Below are 15,737 nucleotides of genomic sequence, written 5' to 3' on the forward strand. Positions count from 1 at the left end.
ATGTTCAAGTTTCTTGTATGAGCAAAGTTCTCTTGCTTTATTACTTGAAGTACATTGGACAGCCAAACATCGTTGCACATGATATAAATACATTATTGTAAAGCTCTGAAGAAAAAGCTGGCATTTACAAATCGGTCAAGTACAAGTCATGTTAAAATGGAAACATTACATGAGAGACAAACATGCATCAAACTTATCAAGTGGTGTGGAGTGTCGATGTGTTTGAAAGAGAAAACACTACACCTTCACCTGTTAGTTATCAATACAACAGACTATTACAGAACTTACATTACACATGTTCAGGTTTTACCATTCATGTTTCTTTTGCTTTTTAGATCCGAGACTTTATATTCGATATTCAGCCAAAGTTTGACAATAAACAATAAATATCATTAATAAATGGTAAATGTATTGTTAATTAAACTAGTTATTTTTCTCCTGATGAAATGCATTATGAACCCTTTATCAAGCAATTCTTAGTTGTAAAAGTTGCAACTGACGTTCATGAACCTTTACAATTGCTCAAAGGTGCAATATTTAAGAATTGGCTGCTCGTCAAATTCATACTTAAAACAAATATCACTTGAGAAGCAGCTGAGTGCTGCTAACTGTAGCTGCTGTTAGCTAGTTAACTCATTTAGCTGCACATGTAGTCCAGACTCTGAGCTTTACACCACTGACAGGAATGTTGGACAGCACCAGGCTGGTTAGCGTGCTAACTTAAGTAGAATCTCTGCAACTCAAGTAAAAGACTTCATAATGTTCAAACTGTTATTTCTAAATTTCATTGATAATTTTAGTTTATTGACTAAATTAATTGTTGAATGTCTTCAGATAAAATTCCAATATATTGCACCTTTAATAAATGATAAATAACACATTCCATTGGCTTACAGTGAACTATTAACTTATGTTGAATTAACTGTACATTTCCATTTTTTTCCTAATGTTTATTATATTTTCATTAAGTGCAACTGAATTCTTTTTTTAACCTTTGACAATCAACAAAACTGTCAGATTCCGAATATCTAGAATAACAGAAACCATGTGACGCCACAGACATAGTAAGAGTAGTAACAGCAGGCTCAGGCTGCCCTGGTTTAGTGCAAATACTTGTGGCCGATTCCCTTCAATTACTCACTCACATGTGATCAGTGTCAACACAGCAGTTTGTCTTTTAGTCACCTGTACAAAGAATCCAGAGGTGTCCTCGCCACACAATTAATTATCTGCTATTAATGGGACCTTATTTATACAATACTGATATGAAAAAAAAACTAACAAAATGAGATAAATCAGAAAAATGTTGCTTCTTGTGTAAATGAGACCCCAAAAGTGAATCATATATAGCCAAAGCAAAGGTACCACTGGTGTCCCAGTACCAGGAGGTCAGGACACAGCACTGAAATGGACTGATACAAGGAGTGATGATGATTCACTGCGCTCTGACATGCAAATGTTTCACTTAACATTAGTGCCTTTTTACACAGACACACACACACACACACAAAGAGAAATAAGCCCTTTGTTTTGCCTTTGAGATGGGCTCCATGTACATCATGTATAGTGGAGAAGCCTGAGATAAAAGCAAACCAATCAAAAGCCAAATCAGATTAAAGTTCACCCAAAAATGAAAATTAAGTAATTATCTGCTCACCACCATGTGGATGGAAAGTTGGGGTAAGTTTCAATGTCCACAAATCATTTCTGGAGTTTTACAGCAAAACAGTGTTGTCACATTATCCTAATCAACTGGAGTCGATGGGGACTTGTTTGAAAATGTAAAAAAGCTGAAAGGACACTTAAAATGTGTCTACGCAGTTTGTCCAATGTAATTCAAGTCTCAAGAATCCCTGAGAATCCAAATTGATTTGAAAAACATTTTTACACCCTTTTACAGCCAAAATCTTCACTGTTGCTGCCAAGCTAAAAGTGTTAGCATGCAGCCTGTCTGTAAATAATTTCAGTGTAAACATTTTCAAATCAATTTGCAATCTCTGGGTTTGTGAAGGTTTGGATTATGCTGGGCGAGCTGCATAGACACATTTTGTAGCTTGGAAATGTTTTGTGGACTACAGAACTTCCCAAACTTTCCGTCTGCATGGGGTTGAGTAAATAATGACTTGATTTTCATTTTTGTGTGAGCGGTTCTTTTAAAACAAGCATTAACAAGTACTATTTGGCGAAACGTTCCATATTCCTATTTTGTGCGCAATTCTAAAGAGTGCCGTTTTTCCCCCTTTCAGAGATAGAAGTGCTTCAAACGGGCCTGAAACAGACCGAACTGGTGCTGCTGAGAATCCTCGGCTCTTGAGATCAGAGGATTTCAAGTAGGGAAATGGGGAGATAAAAGAGAATCTGTCTGTCACTGGGAGTTATCGCAGTGGGATCCATGCTGGGTCTGTCTTTTTGTTTATATTTGAGGATATTCAACCCTCCTCCTGAAGCACACACAATCACTCCCAATATCTCACTGCCAGAGATAAGACTGAGCCAAATAATCTTCATTCATGTATTGCAACTCTGACTGCAACAGCATCATAAAACTAGTGTGGTGAATGTTAAAGTATGGAGGTAACAGCAATATGGAGATATATCTACACAATGTATCTGTATTTTTCATCACTTGTATAGATTTTTTTTGCACCTCAAAGTCTGTAAGGCGTTATGTTTTTAGGTTCGCAGCAGGTCAACACACAGTTTGATGCGGAGCCTTTTGACAACACAGAGCTCACACACTGACTAAACACTCAGGTGTCAAATGTTTGCCCTGTACGATGGCTGGATGAATCACAATTTCAACTGCCACTTTTATCAGAACATAGTTCTGCACAGCATCTCTTCCAGCTCCATAACTCTCCCTGCCTTTGACCCGTGAAGGGGACGTGACACTTAATCACTTGATGAATTTATATAAATGTACATAGTAAAGATGATTTATAGAGCTGATAGAACTTGAAAAAATGTGCAGTACTGAAAATAGAGATTTTATACACACTAGCTATACAAAAATACATTGCTTTATTTCAAATGCAAATGAAGTCCTTCCTTCACACAGACATCTCAACTATGGATCAAGCAAAAATCTAATCGCCAAACTAAGATATTGTGGACTCTGGGAGTACAGGTCCAGGCGCAGCTTTCCCTCATCTGTGGGTCACCGAACATCAACCACACATTCAGCAGCTCATCAGTAAAACAAAAACTTGAGCATCAAGAGCAACGCTGCTTCAACACAACCAAAAGACATAAATAACGGGTCGAAACACATAACCACAACCTCGACAACACAGGACAGCTGAAAACGTATGATTCGTTTTGCTTCAGTCTGAGGCTTTTAGACCAGTCTGAGAAGCCTTTTCAACACAACCGGAGGAGGAATCATTTTCAGCACACAACACAACAGTTTACGAATGATTATATATTTCCCAGGACTCTTTTCCCCTGACTGCAAAGGATATTTAATTAACTAATAACCCTTCATTTTTCAGGATGATGTAGTGGGGATGATAGTAGTAGTGGACAGGATAAAGTATCTGAATTAGGCCACATCACTCATCTTGTTTACAGCAGCAAATCTACAATTTGTAAAGGACAATAAAGTCAACAGCTACACTGACTGTGTCGGCATTTAAACATCAGCACTGAATGACAATTCTTTCAGACTCTCCCAGACTGTGCAGTGTCGAAACGCTACAGTGACTGGAACACTACTGGAGAAGATTGTCGGTCAACAGGGTTTTCCCTGCCATTATACGGCTTTGGCGCGGCGCCCAAGCATTTTTGCCACCTTTTTACTCCGCGCGTGACGGTGACGAGCGTCCGTCCCTCCGTCCGTCCCCCGGTTGACGGCTAGGAGCTCCCGGCTGACGGCGATGACCGTCTGTCCGTGTCTCTCTTCTTCCCCCCCCCCCCCCCCCGGACAGACGGTGCGCCGCTACACAAAACATTTCTGGGGAGAACCCTGGTCAAAATCCCTTCCGGATGGTTTAAAGTGAACAAAGTGAAAGAGTCTACAACACATATAGTTGATGTTGCCTTGACAAAGGCACTTAACTGCAGGCTGTCTGCACACCAGCCAATCAGACTGTGTGGGCTGTGTTTGAGTGTAAGGGCTAAAGAAGAACTGCAGAACTTGACGACTCAGGAGCTGTGTATTTGAAACAGCTCAAGCTTTTGGTGCCTCTTAAATATTGCACTTTGAAAGAGGGAGATGCAGGGAGTGATTGTGCATACAACCCTCAGATTAGGAGCGAGAAAAGGGACAACAGGTTGGCACTGCAAAGTAAGTGCAGGAGTGGATTTGGTGAACTGAAGGAGTGTCACTGAAGCCTCAACTGAGGCTAAGGCGAGGCCTTCCATTAGCCTGCATCACTTCCCGTGAAGGTTGCTGAGCTCCATCTCGTCCTTGCGTCGTTTCTGCTGGGTGAAGAGGGAGCTGAAAGGGTACAGTTTGGCTTTGGCTGGGTAGCGCTGGCCAGCAATGTCCACCTCGTAGTCCCCACGGTTGATGAAGTCTGGGGTGATGGGTGTGGGGAGCCCATCTGGGCCTGGCGGCGGAGATACAAAACCAAGACAAACGTGGCGCTCCAGGGTGTAGCTGTAGGCGCTGCTGGTGGTCGCCCCGGCTAGCTGACCGTTACAGTAGATGGGCTCGCCCCACCACGGCCACAGGTCCAGCTCAGTGTCATGGTCCTCTAGAACCAGCATGACAAACCGCCGTGAGACTCCGTCCTGCCGCTGCTGCATCAGGGCCTCACGACCGAGGAAATCTGTGTCCTGGTAGAGGGAGAGAGAAGACAGGAATGAGAGTCAGAATGAGAAGAAGGTAAAAAAAGTTGTGCAAAGGAGAAAGTAAAAGATGAGAGAGAGCAGTATCAGGTGTTTTGCTCTGTTTCAAGCAACAGTAAACTTCTCATTTCATAAATTGTTTCGATTACAAGCCTCACAGCAAAGACACAGAATCAGCTGATGACCACTCAACTGAAAGCAATCTGCGAAACCAATTCTACACTGAGGTCCATTTGTCAATACTGTGCTGACATTATTGCTGTGGCAGCAGACAGCACCTGATGCTCCACTGTTTCCTAAATGAACTAAACTTCACTGCTGCGGGTGTAAAGTAGCACCTGTTGCGCCTGCAGGTGCAGCTTGGTGATCATTTCCCAGCAAAGACTATAACACAGATGTTTAAGGGTTTAGCAAAGCAGATGACATTGTACCTTTTATTATACTGAATTATTCATTATTCCCTCATCTTCCAAAAAAAAAGCTTTATGTAAATCTCCTCTTGAGTAAAATTAGCTTGGTAACAGCTACAAGTCGCTGTTTTGTGACCAAAACGAGGACGCAGCAGTCAGAATCCACATTGTTATCACACAGTTTGACGTGGTAACACAGCTGTACAGACCTTGTCAAACTTCACCCTGAACTCCCGTCCACATTCCAGCGGGGTGGTGAAGGTGTCGAGGTCCTGACCCCAGAAGGCAAAGAATTTCTCTATGCGTAAGCTGCGCAGAGCGTAGTACCCTGCATTACGAATCCCATACTTCTGACCCACTGACATCACCTCGTTGTACACATGCAGAGCATACTGTGGAGCGCAGAGGAGAATACTGAAATAAGACCAATTGCACTGTATACATATAGCACTTTCTAAACGCTTGACTTTATTAATTATCCAGTAGAATGGTGACAAGACGTGAACTCACCTCTATAGGTATGTAGAGCATGAAACCTGGCTCCCCAGTGTGAGTCATGCTCATCACTCTGATCCCGTTAGCGTAGCCAACACTCATCTCCTGCACACACACACACACACACACAAACAGTTACTTGTGCTAATGTTAATGACACTTTCATTACTACATCCATTGGTGCTACCTTAAATAGTGCCACAGCTAATACTCAGGTACTTCAACAAATATTACAGTATTACATATTATCATTAGCATTTGTTTCCTACCTTGCAGAACATGGAGGGGAAGTGGTCAGGTGTCATGGAAACATACGACAGTTCAGCCAAAACGTCCATTGCACGAGGTCCAATCAGATTTAAAGCTGTGGGTAAAGGATCAGACATATAAACGCATCAGAAACACGTGTTGAGTTCAGCCCGGGGCTGACACTTTCACCTGAAAGGTTTCTTGACTAAGTTCATAGTAAATGTTAATAAAGAAACTCATAACTTTGTAAGAAATGAATTTCAATTGAAATATGAAAAGACTATTAGAATCATTTCAGTAAAGACATAGTTCAATGTCATGGGTAAGTTTTGTGATGGAGATCCTCAGTTGGTGTCATATCATGTAAAAAATTAGAATAAAGGTGGTGCTCACACTGCAGACAGTTAATGTAATTAAACTACAAATACATTTTATATTTTGGACAGTAATTAACCACATGTGTGGCCCCCCGAGTGTCTGATTCTGCCATACCAAACCCAAAATGAGGTCAATTTAAAAAATGGGTTAAGAGAGGAGAGTGAATATGAGATGCTCGTGTTGTCCATTCTGTAATACGAAGTAGACACTAGATGGTGACATTACTGCAGAACCTCAACAACGGTGCTGTGTGCTTACCAGTATACTTCCAGCTGACGTCCTCCAGGTGGAGATGTGGGTCACTGGGCATGTGTTTCTTTATCCAGGACCAACAGTGGACCTGCTGGTCTGTTGGAGAGATGATGAAGAAGCTGGAGAGGCGACAAAAATGTGAGTTCTTCTTTATGGTCAGCTGTGTGTCAGTAGCTTATTTGTCTGGGTGTCACAAACCTGTTCTTGCTGAGGCGGACCACGCTGCAGTCATTCTCGTAGCCTCCCCTCTCATTCAGCATGCCGGTGTGGACGATATGTCCAACAGGGACATCGAGGTCGTTGGCACACAAATGTTGCAGCAAGTCCAGGGCCTGGTCCTTCGTTGACTGGGACATCAGGACAGACCAAAAGGTTTCACTTACATGACTTTAGCACCGTGAATGCATTACTCCTCGACTGGACTTCAACATTCCAAAAAGCAGAATGCGAAACTGTAGCATCAGTTGCTACAAGTTGATGAAGAATTGCATCACGCGCCTTTTTAAATACTTTTAAAGACTTCTAAATTCTAGCTGATGGAAAACACATGCCGACTAACAGGGTCACAAAGACGAGCAATATGTGTTTTGAAGTCTGAGCCCTCAGAAGGAGTGCAGCAGCAGTTTTCTTTCCTTTGGGATCAGAGCTGATTAAGCATTATAAGTTGTTATTGGACTTACAGTTAGTTCGAACTTGGTGAAGGACGACATGTCGATGACACAGACAGCCTCTTTGCAGCATTTCACTTCTGCTCCAACAATGTCAAACCAGTCAGGCTTGTAGAAGGTCTTACTCTGGTCCAGAGACAGCAGATCTGTACACACAGAGGTAGAGAAAATATAGGGTTATGTGCCATGAAGCATTGAGGATACACAACCAAACTACACCAGGTAATTTATGCAGAGTGGAGCATGTGACAATAAAAACTGTAAATTAGGAAATAGAAAACAAAAATAAACTGCCCTGAAGAGTCCATTTTAGGTTTGTCACATCCAGCCACAGTAAAACACAGTATGACTGGTCAGTGTGCTACTATGATATGCAGTCTGATTACAATCTTATCATCATAGGGTAAGCATTTTTGACGATAACTAGTTTATGGATAAATAACATTTTAATAAAAGTGATCCTCAGTCATGTGATATCAGCATCTGTTTATTTACATAGAAAGTTATTTGGATTCTTACTAAGGACTTCAATATAAAGAGAATGCAGCGTGTTACTGGAGACTACCTTTCCCCGGAGGAACAAAGTATTTGGGCCTTTCAAAACCATGTTTCTCCATCCAGCGAGCTCCCTGGGTGTCGAGGCGGTCGTACAGAGGGCTGGTCCGCAGCTGTCGCCCAGTCTGAAAGTCCCAGCGAGGAACCTTCAGTTCGTACAGCAGAGCTGGACACAGACATTGTAAGCACAAATATAATTATACCCAATTATATATATTCATATATATTATATTCAACTACCTTTAAGGTTTTGGAAACTGGGGATTGTTATAGACTGTAACAAGAGTTCAGTACTCACGCACGACTTCCATCACTCTGTGTCGCAGGAAGGTTCGGCTGCTCTGCAAGTTGCCAAAGCGTTTGACGTCCAGTGGCCAGACGTTGGCTGTGGGGTAGCCGTAGGTCATCCACTCTGCCAGGTACCTAGACACCAAAACACAGAAAATGCCATTTGTGCTTCAGTGTAATGCAATCTAAACATATTCTGATCACAATGCCAATGACTGAAATCTGTAAACTGATGCGGAATTATTTTCTGAGTAGAAGTTATTTCAGTTGCCGCCTTAAAAATGTATAAGTTGTAGAATGCAGTGCAGTCTAGTCTTCAAAACCACTTGGTAAAGTTTGTCTTTTACAAACACAATAGGCTTTCCTCGAGCAACCATACGTATACGCATGCTTACTTGCCAGCTCCTCCAGCAAGAGCCAGGCCAGAGGAGTTCATCCCTGCCAGCACATAATAGCCAGAGACACCCGGCGTCTCTCCCATCAGGCAGCGCATATCTGGGGTGAAGGACTCCGGACAGTTGACAAGCTGAAGGATCTCAGCTGACTCCAGGCCGGGCATCCTCCTCAACAAGGCACTCAGCATTGGTTCTGGAGGTAGAAGACAGGAAGGTTGCTACACAATCTCGCTAAGGGAATTCTCTATAAAATCGTCCACATCAATATATTACATTTTGAAATCATTGATGCTATCATATAATTAACATGAACTTTAATATAATCTAAATAACTATTAGCCTAAAGCTATGGCAACGGTCAGTCTCAGTGCTTGTCAACATTTGAAGCTTTGTTTCCAATTAACCCCATCGCTCATGTCTTTCAAATTACTGCAAAACACAAATAAACAAACTGCTCCAGTTGTCTTTAATTGCCTTTGTGGATCACCACCAGAACCAAAACATGTTCTATTGCAAAATACTCTACAAGCTAGAGTTCCTGCTGCACAGCAGGGACCACATTCAATCCCCATGTTGTGCCATAAACACTCCAGCAGGTTTTCCAACATAAAAGCGGCAGTAAAAGTCTATTGCCCACAGCAAGTAAAATATGTGATGGACTCTTGATCCGATTATCAAAAATGCAAAAACATAAAATCTTTCATTTGTTTTCTTTTTAACAACATGCAGAAAAGAAAACACTCCAGACTTCACTGTTTTCCACTTATTACTAAAACTTCCATTTATACCTTCAAGCAGTTATAGAACAATTGGCGACAGAATGTGAGCTGGTGTTTAATCAAATACTTCACTCATATGTATATTAATGAAACACATTGTTTTTCAGTGCAACCTTGAAAATACATGCGAATAAAATAAAAAATGTAAAGCCATGTAAATACTAACTATAACTCGGCTGTAGGAGGACCAGGGGCGGGCCAGTTTGACTTATGCATTGCAGCAGTTCAGGGTCTGCTGGTGATATACTGCGTCTTTACGACAACCAGTCACGCTGCACGAGGAATCTCAGATTACAAGCACGAGGCCAAGGCCAAAAAACAGGTGTGTGTTTCTGTGTGTGTTTTAACGTGTATAGAGAAGTGTACCTTGAAGTGTACTGCTTTCAGTTTATGTGAAATGAATAGCATGAAAAACATTTCAAAACCTACCTGTACTATAAAAAACAAAAAAACAAACAGATCTCATAAGATACCTGAACTGACCCAGCGTCAGCCTTTTATTCCTTCCATTATTGAAGGTTACTTTAATCCAAATATGAATTGAACACCAGGATTTTAGTCTTGCAAAAATCTGAAATGTAGTGGAAAGAAATCTGGGGTCATTTGTCAGGAAATCATACTGGATTGTGTAAACAAGCGCCCTGGGCTGCAGGCCTGTTACCATGGAAAACAGCAGTTCAGGTCAGGTGACAGGAAAGGCTAGAGGTCGTCCCAATAATGAGCGCAACGTAGCATGAGGGCTAGCAATTTAGTCAAAAACTGCAATGCTCTTAGGGATAAACTGCAAATGTTTCAGTAAATCACTTCACTCACATCAGTTAAGTAAACTTGAGACTGTCTACCATCATTATGCAAAACAAAAGACGCCCCGTGCTACATGACTGACTACTGATTGGATCAACTAATGTGTCTGCCCTGTCTACAACTACTCCTTCCGTCTCTGTGCAACTGCTGAATACAAATTTAAAATGGTGAGTGTGTGCAGAAGCCTGACATTTCCTTCAGAGGGGGGCAGAGACCAAAACCTGACATTTAATATGAATCTATCACAAGACTTTTCAAATTGTCAGCCAAAAGAAAATACAGTTTTGCGACATTTGCATCTCACCTATTATCTAGATAATTTAAAGAATAACATCTGTCAACCAACAGTCTACAGCCAGGAACAGTCACTTTCTCTAACAACGTTAATTTAAAGCTACCCCCCCCCCATCCATTACCAAAGTGGTCCCAGTCTTCCTGCATGTTCTGTATCTCCAGCTGGTTGCGGCCCTCCGTGAAGATTGGTTTTGGGTTCTTCTCAAAGCCGCCAGACAGAAGACCTCCCTGCCATGGCCGTGCATATATCCTGCCGTCCATATCAAGAACCACTAGAGACAGGACACAGGCCCAATTAGATTACCTCGTCTGGGCTTGTTCGTAGCCAACCTTTATCCTCATGTTAACTGATACTAACAAGCAGAAAAAATGATCTGTCATTGTAAACAATTATTTTAATTTTCCATGTTCAGGATTTATTATCAAATCATTACAAGGGGCCAAGAGGCTAAATCATTTCAAAGTGCAATGTAAACAAATGTGAGCCTGCCAAGTCACAAGAATCAAGAGAAGTTAGGTTCTAATGTGTATCTTCTAATGTGTTTTCCTTTTAAGGTATAAATGCATTCAAACTATTAGCATTGACACATGCACTGCACTGTAATTTCCCAGCTTGGGATCAATAAAGTATATCTATCTATCTATCAATCAATCAATCAATCAATCAATCAATCTATTAATCTATCTATCTATTAATCTATCTATCTATTAATCTATCTATCTATCTATCTATCTATGCACCATAAGCAACTGTGCCTGCGGCAAGAAAAAGTCAATTTTCCCGTGTGCTTGAAGAGTGAGACCTGGCATGTTGGGTTGAAGTGTCTCCCGGAGAGGTTTGGTGAGGAGGTAGAAGTGTTCACAGCCATGAAGTGGAATGGACACCTTCATTTCACTAGCCTGGCCTAGCTCGTACGCCCACTAGACCAGAGACATATAGAACAAATATGTCGCACATCTGCTGCTGAACAAAAGGTATGCTGACTGTGCCAACCTACCAGATAAGATTAGCTATTTTAAAGCAGTATTAGTATAATATAAGTGAGATTTCTGTTGAAAAAATATAATCAATTCACCGCTATAAGCTGGCATTGAGAACTTTTATGTTTACCGATGTATATCCCACAATCCCACTCCGAGGTTTACCTGTCCAGCACAGTTGACGAAATATTCACACTCAATGGAGCCACGGTCAGTCTCTACTGCCAGCACTTGACCCTTCTCTACCAAAACCTGCTGAACAGTGGTTCGCTCCAATATCTGAACGCCTGGATTGGAGGAGGAAGATAAGGAGATGTAGGAGGAAGAAAAGGGAGAAAAGGGGGGAGGATGGAAGAAGATGCCAGTGAAGAGGAGGAGAATCAGAGGGACAAAGGTTTGAGTTAATATATTACTTGTGAAAGTATGTTGGTACAATAGTCCATTAATGTTCAGTCAGAAGTTGTGAGTTTGAGTCTCTTACCGTGTCCAGCAGCAGCCACAGCCAGGGCGTGGTTAACATCAGGTGGAGACACCACAGCGTCTGCAGGCAGGTGGAGTGCCCCCACCAGGTCATGAATGTTGACAAGAGGATGGAGTTTGGCTATTTCTTTAGGCTTAATGATGTTACAGCTGATCCCCATAACCCTGAAGATTAGGTGAAAAAGATAAAGATGAACGCCAGAGTTAATACTCAAAATGCGTATGTGCGTAATGCGTATAAGCTGGTTCCACAACTCTGAACATTTTATCTGAATAAACCAGAGATGACTTGTACAGACAAATGATAAAAGTAAGCCTTCTAAGTTGATATGTTTGAGCTATGACATTACAGCATCATGCCACTACCAAATATGAATGTAAGGTTTCCGGGTCTTACTTCAGTCGGGATGCCAGGCGCTTCAGAGAGATGAAGCGATCCTGATTTTGGGCCAGACACAAAGACCCCGTGTTTACATACCCTGAAACACATGAGCAAACCACATATTATGTGACTCTGCAGATCTCCAACTGCTCAAAGCTAAAATACAGAGTAAAGCCATGATAATACTCTAGTGGAGTTATCATTCTAGATTTGGAAAAACACAAAACATGTGGGAAGTGTTCAGCAAGGCACATCTCGTGATACCTTTTCTAGCAGTGCATGTCATGTGCAAATGATTAAGCTGCATTACTGTAAGATTTACAGCACTGAAATACAAGGTTATAACCATGAAGCAATTGTTTGCTTTATTGCCTTAATATCCCCTGGGGAGATAAAATTAGAAATGGTAACAGAATAGATCGTAAATCTGCATCTGGAAAATTTTCCTAGAAAGTTGATTCGCAGTAAGGATACAAGTAGTAGTCATATTGAAAAAAAACAGTTGTCTTCATGAACAGCATCAGAATATGTGAAATACGGATGAAAGCAAAATATGTTCCAGTGGCTGACCTGTTTTGACCCTAGTCTGTTCCTCCAGCTGCTGGTAAAGGCTATTGGAGTAGTTTGCCATTTGACACTCAATGGAAAGAGGCTTGGCCACACTGACAATGCCTGCACATAGTCTGGTTGTTCCCGCACCAAGTCTGCAAACAAGATAACGGGGCATGCAACAGAGCATTAGCAGAGCATTATCTAATCAAATGTAGAAAGACTCTTTATTTGTCCAAATAACATGGAAGTCACAACTCAAGAGTTGGTGACTGAGCAGACACTGCTGTGCTTGAGAAGATTCACAAAATGTCAATCATTCCAGGTAAATGAATTCAAACACATTATCTCACCTGCCCTGCTCCAGCAGCACTATATCAGTCCAGCCCATTTTGGCCAGGTGGTAGGCGACTGATGACCCCACAACACCTCCTCCACATATCACCACACGGGCCTGGCTGGGCAGTGGGAGCAGCTGGGAGTCTCCACTGACAGCCATACAGTGGGGGGTGGTCCAGAGGCTCCTGCCAGCTAATCTGTAGCCCGTCTGGGGGAGCAGCAGCCGAGGGAGCAGGACAGGGGACAGAGCCCTGGAGCTCCGCACACAGCTGCACATAGCTGTGCTTTCTGCAACCATAAACACACACACAAACAAACGCACAGCCTTACATACTGGTCATGTGTGTATTCTAGGATTCAAGGTTACTAAAGGATAGGCAGAATGTCAACACTAACAAACCTAATTTCTACAAGATTTCAAGATGACACAGTGCTGTTCTTTCTTTATGTTTTGTTAAATGGAGTCTACGAATGCAATTCAGCAAGTTTCTGCAAAGTAACGCAGGTTGGCGTTATGCATAGTATTCAACACTTTGGGACGAAGACGGGGCCTAGTAAGCCATCAAGGTTATCTCACAAAAGTCCTTCGGCTGTCAATTATATTATATTTAACCTGGCGTTACATACTTGTTAGCTCTGAAGCATCGCCGCAGTTAACAGTTAACGTTGTACCTTTAGCAACATAGCTAGCTTTAACGTTAGGTTATAATGCGTTAGTATCTTTGTAAACCATCCTGAAACTTTATCTTTGAGCTCAGCAGCTTTAACAGAACTGTACACTGCCAAAGTTCTGCGAAGGTTTCGTGACATTTCGTGTCTTTCGAGTTTCTCAAGTTAAAGGTGCCGTTGGTGGTAGAAGTAGCTAGCATGCGTAGCTTAATGCTACCAGTAAGCTAGCTACTGTGAATGTTCTCTGCCACCGCAAACTTTCCCTCCGTGGTTCTTCTTTCATTGTTTACAGCGACATGCAACTCACCGAATCAACCGAGTCCAGGCGCTGAGGTATTTAAAGGACAGGAGTGAATACCAGTGACTGGGTGATATGACAGAAAGTCTTGTTTGGGTACAGCAGTCAGTACCAATGTCAAACCAGCGTCAATCCCAACAGGCACTTCCGGTCCAAACCTTCAAAGTGATTCCACATTCACTGACCTAGTTTAAACTAGAAACACTTCTTACTTCACTAGCTTCATTTGAATTCATATGTTAATGTGATACTTTTAAGGAGGTTTAAACTCATACATTATGTACTCATGATGATGAAGTTGTAGGCCTTCTTCAGATTAAGTACTGCGCCTAAGATTCTGTTTGCATTGTATTATGTACTACTTTACAATTATCTTATTGACCTTTTAAAGCCAGTTTAACAAATTCTATATTTTGAAATATCTGTGGAAAATTGGCGACCTCCTCAATTATCTGACTGATTTCTTTATGTGATTTTACAGTTACAGAGTTTCTTGGAGTTAACATGGTCTTCTAATTGCTGATGTTAATGTTAGTGTGGTCGATATATAGGCCTATAGTTTACTGGTATTTTATTGGAAGAAATGTACCTATGGAAAACTTCTTATAATTAGTGGAGCCCAACAGGTAAAAAGGTATTCTCGCCAAACCTCTCTCAGAACTATGGGTAGAGTCCAGGTGATGAGTTTCTCAGTTATTCAAACACTTGTTGACAAGTATCTAAACTGGGAGTTAAGGATAATAATATGGGAGGGAGTAGAAATATATTTGCATATATTTATGAAAAAATGTGTTGAACTAGTCTTGGTCCTTATTAAGAGACTATTAAGAGCAAATATAACTTTTACACAGAAAAACTGTATTTTTTATAGGTCTTTAATGATTGTCTTGCAGTTTGCCTGAGAGGTATTTCCTTCAAGTTAACTGGACAAACTGAGCTTCATCAAAATAACCACATATCAAAGAATGCTACCAAAGAAGAATTGACATGCTACAACAACAATATGTAGTAGTAGTGACATTAGGTTGGGAATGTGAGGTAGATCAGTTGGGAATAGCATGTTATACAGTCCTTCCAGAAAAATGCAGAGTTTTTTTGTGATTGTTGCGGGCAAAAGTCCTTGATTATGCGGCACGTTTTCTTAAAAAATGCGATGGAATATGCCGGATATTTATGCAATTTTATGCAATGAAATTGCAGGAACTTGCAAAAACTGCGGTTTGATGAAAAAGAGAAAAAAAAAAAGTGATTCCCCCAACACCCTGTTCTCACTATGCTACTACCTTAATGTAAAGAGTCATTTCTTATTACTTCCTATGATAAGCAGCATCCTACATCACAGAAAGTGCTGGGAATATTTAAATTCTCATCTCGTTTTATTTCAGACCTTAATAAACACATGGCTAAAACTTACAAAACATTGATGAGTCAAACCTTTCAAAGTCAAAAGCTTTACAAAAGGAATGTGCTACAACTTCTGTAAAAATGTATAAATAAAATATGAAAAAATAAAATGAGTGCTTCCTGTTTTACAGAGGTAGCTATACAAAACAGACATCTTCTGTATAAATAAGTGCTTCCAATGCACAAAGTACAATCTCTTACTGTAACGTAAATTTACATACTACTAATATACTTACAACTGTAAGGTTTTTGAAACCAGTATGATTTTTTTTGTTGG

The 15,737-nt window shown here is 41.1% G+C and overlaps 1 protein-coding gene across 1 annotated transcript; it reads right to left on the reverse strand.

Annotated features, from left to right (window-relative positions):
• Nucleotides 1–9: 9 nt before the first annotated feature.
• pdpr (pyruvate dehydrogenase phosphatase regulatory subunit) lies at nucleotides 10–14,201 on the reverse strand. The gene is made up of 18 exons (XM_030414469.1): nucleotides 14,066–14,201; nucleotides 13,104–13,377; nucleotides 12,772–12,905; nucleotides 12,217–12,298; nucleotides 11,821–11,984; nucleotides 11,505–11,626; nucleotides 11,162–11,279; nucleotides 10,481–10,630; nucleotides 8,482–8,674; nucleotides 8,097–8,221; nucleotides 7,809–7,964; nucleotides 7,256–7,389; nucleotides 6,774–6,922; nucleotides 6,582–6,694; nucleotides 5,966–6,060; nucleotides 5,712–5,801; nucleotides 5,411–5,593; nucleotides 10–4,779 (listed from the first exon to the last, which is right to left on the reverse strand). Exons 2-18 carry the CDS (start codon nucleotides 13,364–13,366, stop codon nucleotides 4,372–4,374), a joined length of 2,679 nt encoding a protein of 892 aa, XP_030270329.1. The 5' UTR covers nucleotides 13,367–13,377; nucleotides 14,066–14,201; the 3' UTR covers nucleotides 10–4,371.
• Nucleotides 14,202–15,737: the final 1,536 nt, after the last annotated feature.

This window comes from Sparus aurata, chromosome 4 (genome assembly GCF_900880675.1).
Source record: "Sparus aurata chromosome 4, fSpaAur1.1, whole genome shotgun sequence".
Taxonomy (NCBI): Eukaryota; Metazoa; Chordata; class Actinopteri; order Spariformes; family Sparidae; genus Sparus; species Sparus aurata.

Coding starts and splice junctions, on each gene's coding strand:
- pdpr (XM_030414469.1), bottom strand. CDS start 13,366: ATGTGCAGCTGTGTGCGGAGCTCCAGGGCTCTGTCCCCTGTCCTGCTC. Junction 8,675..10,480: donor GGAAGACTGGGACCACTTTG/GTAATGGATGGG, acceptor TTCTACCTCCAG/AACCAATGCTGAGTGCCTTG. Junction 8,222..8,481: donor CTTGCTGGAGGAGCTGGCAA/GTAAGCATGCGT, acceptor TTTGGTGTCTAG/GTACCTGGCAGAGTGGATGA.